We start from the raw sequence: 5,814 nt of genomic DNA on the forward strand, positions 1-5,814 counted from the left end.
CCGAACGAAGGGAGTAGATGTTATCAGATTTATCTGTATAGTTCATCAAATTTAAACTAGTTTGACCTAAGACAAATCTGAAACTTCAATTAGTTTGTAACCGAGGGAGTATCTTTTACTAGTCTCCAAAAGAACAAGAAATCAGCGGTGGGCAGCACCACTCGCGGGCTCTGTGTACAGCGCGTATATGTTTGACGGCGAGACAGAGGGATCAGGGATGGGTAGCAGCGTTCGCGTCGTACGATGGGCGGCACGTGGCCGGCCGGCGGTGGAAGGGGTGCACGCACGCCGGCCGACTTTGCATCGCGTGCGCGCGAGCTGCATGCATCGTCGCCGCCTGCGCCTCGCGTCCAAACCGCACCAGTCACCACCACCAACAGGCAGGCAGCTCGCCCCCCAAAAGCCACCCACCGCTCCGCGCCTGGTTGGGCAGCACGCCCTCGTGCTCCAGCCACTGCTGCCCCTGCCAAACCTGAGGCGGAGGAGAAAAGAAGAGCGGCCTCGTGGCACTGTGGCAGCATCTGTCCACCGGGTCGATCGGTAACTTTAGGTGAAAATTACTACTCATGCACATTTTAAATCTAGCTAAGAGAATTACTCCCTAGTTAAGAGAAAGATCGAATTACCCCGCAAAAAAGAAGAGAAAGATCGAATCGGCGTGAGGGGTCAAATTTTGATCTCAGTCCTACACATGCACATACGGCTTAATGAAGAATCGCCTTAACTTGTGCACCTGCGCACCACAACGACCGGCCAATTTTATGGGACGGCTTCAGAATTCAGATCGATATGTAACTTGCAGCATATATCCTGAACTTGTGTTCCTGACGATGATCGTGTACCCGAGCTTGCCAGGAAAAAGAAAGGTGCTACACGGGCCCAAATAGATCGACTCTCACCAAGATTCGAAGCACTAAAAACTACTGTGCCACTTGGCCACGACGCAGAAAAAGTACAGGACGGTGTACTTGAAACTAGTATATTACATTATTACTTAATGATTTTACTGCGCCGGGGTTGATAATGTGTCGTCGACGACCAGGGGCCAAGAAGAACCCGGCGTCGGCGTGCATGCGCATTGCTGGATTTGCAAGACATCAACACAAAAAAGGGTAGACTTTTTGCCCTAGCCTTGTGGAGTAGTAGTAGCTAGGCACACGTATATTCAAATACGAACTTTAAAGCAAAAAATATTAATATACGGCGCTTACACACGGCTCAGCGAAGAGTGAGATTAGCCCTTGTGCTCTTGCTCTTGGATGCTTTGGGTTGATAGAGTATACACTTACCAGGCACAACCAGGATCATACCATTAAACAAGTCCTGCTCCGGCCTAGGGGTTCGTTAAACAAGACTATCAGGGTGGTACGGTCAGAACAGATGTTCTCTAGGTATCCATCCTCAGCTAGCTTTGACTGCATATCTATCCCTGGACCCCATACTAGCAACTAAAACACTGGCCATTGCTTTCCCTATAAAATCTCAACAAACCTCAACCCTGTACCTTCTCTTCAACTCCTATTGACACACAAACACACAGGAAAAGATCGAACACCATGAGCCGCAGAAGGATGAGCAGTGCAGTCCTTGTGGTTGCCTTGCTCTTCTCCCCATTATTGCTCACGCTCTACCTTCCCGCTGCTTGCGCTCGCCACGGTGAGTTCCCGCTACTGTCTCCACCGATCGACACATCTCTATCTGTATTGCTGTATATATTTCCCCTGTTTGTTGGTTTTGAGATTTGCATCCACCCCTTGTTAAATCGTGGCACCACTATCTCTGCAGTGGCGGTGCTCGGGGCAAAAGATGGCCTGAATCTCGGAGGCAGCCGGCAGCATGTGGTTGGTGATGACGCAGGAAAGGCTGTCCCTGTCGGCGGCTCACGGCCAGTTAGGACGGTGGAGATGCGCGCGGCGAGGAGGCACCGGCGGGACGCGGCCGACGAGATGCACGACATGCTGAGGAAGGACTACTCGTATAGGGCGAGGGGCAAAAAGCCCATCCACAACGACGAGCCACTCGAGGATGAACCCTAAATCAGACCCGTAGCTAGGTACATAGTTATAGAAACTTAGCTAGCTAGAGCCGCTCTCTGATTTACTACTACTGCTAGTTAGATAGATTTGCAGGCTTGCAGGATACATATAGCTTAGGTACCCAAATATTATGGAACAATAATGCCTGGGTTGGCTAGGTAGTTTATTATTAGCTGGTCAACCTTAATATAGCATCCAAGCTGGCCATCACGTTTAGTCCTGATTTGCAAGAACTACTGGTAGGAGAAGTTCATGCGAAGAAGGGGCAGTTTTGTGCCTGATGTGCACGCTTGGGGGCTATGCTAACCTTGTACTATATGTATGTCAGTGTTACGTTTGGCAATTTACATGTGGCTGTGTGGATTTTAGCAAGAAAGTGTGTGTGGACATCCTCAGCTTATTTTGCTGCTTGTTGACATACGGGTCATGGGAAAAAGAACCACTTTCTGGTGAATTTAATAGCTTTCACTCTTGTTCTGTTTTCTCCTTCTGATAGAATGGGCAATGCTCACATCATAGTTCATGTATGTATAAGAAGATATGCTCGCCTACCGTGTGAAGCTAATTTCTTTTGGGCAAACTAAGCCCTCGAGGTGGGCTAGATTTTTATTAACTTAATATCCAAAACAGTTAACAGTGTACTGATAAAAGTTTTCCCAAAGTAAAAGGAATGGCTTCATAGGCCATTCTGAGATTACATCTGGAGGTTTTACTGCACAAGAAAGAGCAACAAGAGGAAGATCGACGCAAGGAAGCCTTTTTGGCCAGAGAATGGGCAATAAGATTCTTGATCCTAGGAATATGGGTGGCCAATCGACAAGTTTTGGGGAAGATACCTGGTTGGGTGACACTATTAGCTCTACGATACCCGATTATATATTATCATGTTTATAAAAGAGGATTCGGTGGCTTCTGTTCTTGAGGCTAGCCATTTGAACATCCAATTCCGCATGGCTTTGTTGGGTGACAAATGGACTAAGTGGATCCATTCGGTTTCTAAGTTGATATCAATTAATCTGACTCAGATGCCAGATTCATTCCAGTGGAGGTTAACCACTAATGGTGCATTTACTGTGAAGTCCATGTATGCGGATCTGATGGATTCCAGACATATTTTTCGCAAAAACATATTTGGAAAACAAAGGTTCCTTCCCAGATCAAAGTTTTCATGTGGTTTTGCCAAAGGGAAGTAGTTCTTACGAAAGGTAATCTTGCTAAGCGTAACTGGCATGGTAACAAACAAAATGATGTTTTTGTAATCAGGAGGAGACAATTCATCATTTATTTCTGTTTTGTCAATTTAGTACCTTGTTCTCGCGCTCAATTCATATTACTTACAATTTAGCACCACCAACGAGTATTCCAAATTTGTTTGGGAACTAGTTGGGTGGTATTCATCATAAGTTGAAGTGCCAAATTCATGTGGGAGTTTGTGCCATTCTCCCGGCAATGTGAAATTGCCGGAATGACTGTGTTTTTAACCGATCACCAACTCCTAATTTCTTGCAGGTTATCTACCCTGCAGCATGTGGACGCGTAGGCGCTTATGGCCTCTAGTGCAGCCGGCTGGAAACGATTGCTCTGGGTTTATTAGACCAGTTTGGTCGGTGAGTCACTCATAGATTATGTAGATGAGTTATGTAATCTCGAGTATGACCGGTTGTGGCCATGTTTTATTTTTATTTGTCTTATTTTCTTGCACTCAATGGCTTGACTTTATTTCATGTTTAATAAGATGGTCGTGTGCATCTTGTGACGCAGAGGCCGAGGTTCTCCCTTTTTCGGGGGGAAATTGTAAGAGTTGAGGCTAGAAGCAATATTGAAGAAATCTACAAGTATAGGTTTCATCCTCCAATGCCCCGAACTTTTGAGGAAATTCCTTGCTTCGGCGGCAACAACAAATGTCCTGCAATTAGAAAGGAAAGTAATCGAGTTCCATCCCAAGGCCTTAATTGTTAATGCATCTAGGAGTAAACCCGTAGCTTCTGCGTGCAAAATAGAAAAAACATTCAAGGCCATCGCTTGAATGGAATTTAGTGGTTGTTGTCTTCGTTTGTAGGACCACTCTAAAGGAAGTGTTTTTTCCTGCCACTGGAGGATTGTAGGCTGCATCAACATAAGCCAAGAAACCTATAAGTTGTAAAGACATGTCGCGACCGGATTTCCGGGTATTAATTTCCAGAAAATGGCCCTTGTGCTCACCAGCCCCAGGATTACTGTTAGCTGATGAGGCACTAACTTGATACAGAAATTCCAAGCAAAATCTCAAAAATATATAGTACAAGACCATTCTGGTCTGTGAGTACAACAAATGGTTTCTAATGGTTGATGGCGGAAGCGGTTCATGGATCATCAGTGCCTATGGGACTCCATTTCCCACAGGAACAGCTGACCAGGTTAACTCCTATCTTCGCGAGGCTGCTATCACCGTTGCTTAGGTTCCGGGGCTGTCAACATGGTCGCTCCTCTCCGCGCAAGAAAATCTGGCCAAGACAATAGCCAGGGACAAGCCAGTGAGTACTTTGAATGTACTCGCAAACATTATGAACACAGGTATAATATAACAATGATGTGCTGAAATATTCTATGCTCATGACGTTAGTCACAAAAGATAATAAAAACTCTGATGCATGCGAGCATGTTATTTACGAATGTGCAATAACATAGTAGTATAAAAATTATGAAATAAATAACAAGCATGCCACAGTCGAGCGTCTTAGCGACACCACATAAAGGGCTTTAAAATAAATGCCACAGTCGGGCGTCTTAGCGACACCACATAAAGGGCTTTAAAAGAAATGACACAGTCGGGCGTCTTAGCGACACCACATAAAGGGCTTTAAAAGAAATGTCACAGTCGGGCGTCTTAGCGACACCACATAAAGGGCTTTAAAAGAAATGCCACAGTCGGGCGTCTTAGCGACACCACATAAAGGGCTTTACAAGAAATGCCACAGTCGGGCGTCTTAGCGACACCACATAAAGGGCTTTAAAAGAAATGCCACAGTCGGGCGTCTTAGAGACACCACATAAAGGGCTTTAAAAGAAAAGCCACAGTCGGGTGTCTTAGCGACACCACATAAAGGACTTTTAAAAGAAATGCCACAGTCGGGCGTCTTAGCGACACCACATAAAGGGCTTTAAAAGAAATGCCACAGTCAGGCGTCTTAGCAACACCACATAAAGGGCTTTAAAAAACAATCACAGTGAATATCCAGGAGGTAGAACCATCCCAGGGATATTCGATAATGCCAATAAATCATGGATTAGTCCAGAACAAAAATAATAATCATAATTATCACATATCACAAGTCGTGATTCCAGTTCTGGTTTAACAGTTTCACCTCCGAAGACCGACACTAAGACCGACACTTGACCCATCCCAGACTGTAGTCCTTAACCATGGACACGACTATTCGAATAGGTTTAATCTCTGCAGAGGGTGTACTTTTTACCCACGAGTAACGGATTTCTTTAGTCCATCTAGACTAATTCCGTCTACGGTCTTTTAGTTGAAACACACCTAACTTGCACACACCAGCTTAACCCACATGTGTCTGGAATCACCCACGACACCTGTCAAGCAAACTCTAAGTGGGGAGGCTACAACCTCGACGTAACATGGGATCACAAAATTTATACCACGCGCAAACTAGGGGAGCTACCCCCTTTGGCTACAACCGAAACACCCATGCTTCAGGACCAGGTGGCATGTCTACCGGATGCCTCCAGTATCTTCCACCATGGCCTCTCTGTACGGTGTGTGCTAGGGAAGGGG

General features: G+C 45.6%; 1 protein-coding gene across 1 annotated transcript; it reads left to right on the forward strand.

Annotated features, from left to right (window-relative positions):
- Positions 1 to 1,492: 1,492 nt before the first annotated feature.
- On the forward strand, positions 1,493 to 2,400 carry LOC123041502 (uncharacterized). Its single transcript, XM_044464100.1, has 2 exons — positions 1,493 to 1,656; positions 1,786 to 2,400. Exons 1-2 carry the CDS (start codon positions 1,557 to 1,559, stop codon positions 2,034 to 2,036), a joined length of 351 nt encoding a protein of 116 aa, XP_044320035.1. The 5' UTR covers positions 1,493 to 1,556; the 3' UTR covers positions 2,037 to 2,400.
- Positions 2,401 to 5,814: the final 3,414 nt, after the last annotated feature.

This window comes from Triticum aestivum, chromosome 2B (genome assembly GCF_018294505.1).
Source record: "Triticum aestivum cultivar Chinese Spring chromosome 2B, IWGSC CS RefSeq v2.1, whole genome shotgun sequence".
NCBI classification, from domain to species: Eukaryota; Viridiplantae; Streptophyta; class Magnoliopsida; order Poales; family Poaceae; genus Triticum; species Triticum aestivum.

Coding starts and splice junctions, on each gene's coding strand:
- LOC123041502 (XM_044464100.1), top strand. CDS start 1,557: ATGAGCCGCAGAAGGATGAGCAGTGCAGTCCTTGTGGTTGCCTTGCTC. Junction 1,657..1,785: donor CGCTGCTTGCGCTCGCCACG/GTGAGTTCCCGC, acceptor CTATCTCTGCAG/TGGCGGTGCTCGGGGCAAAA.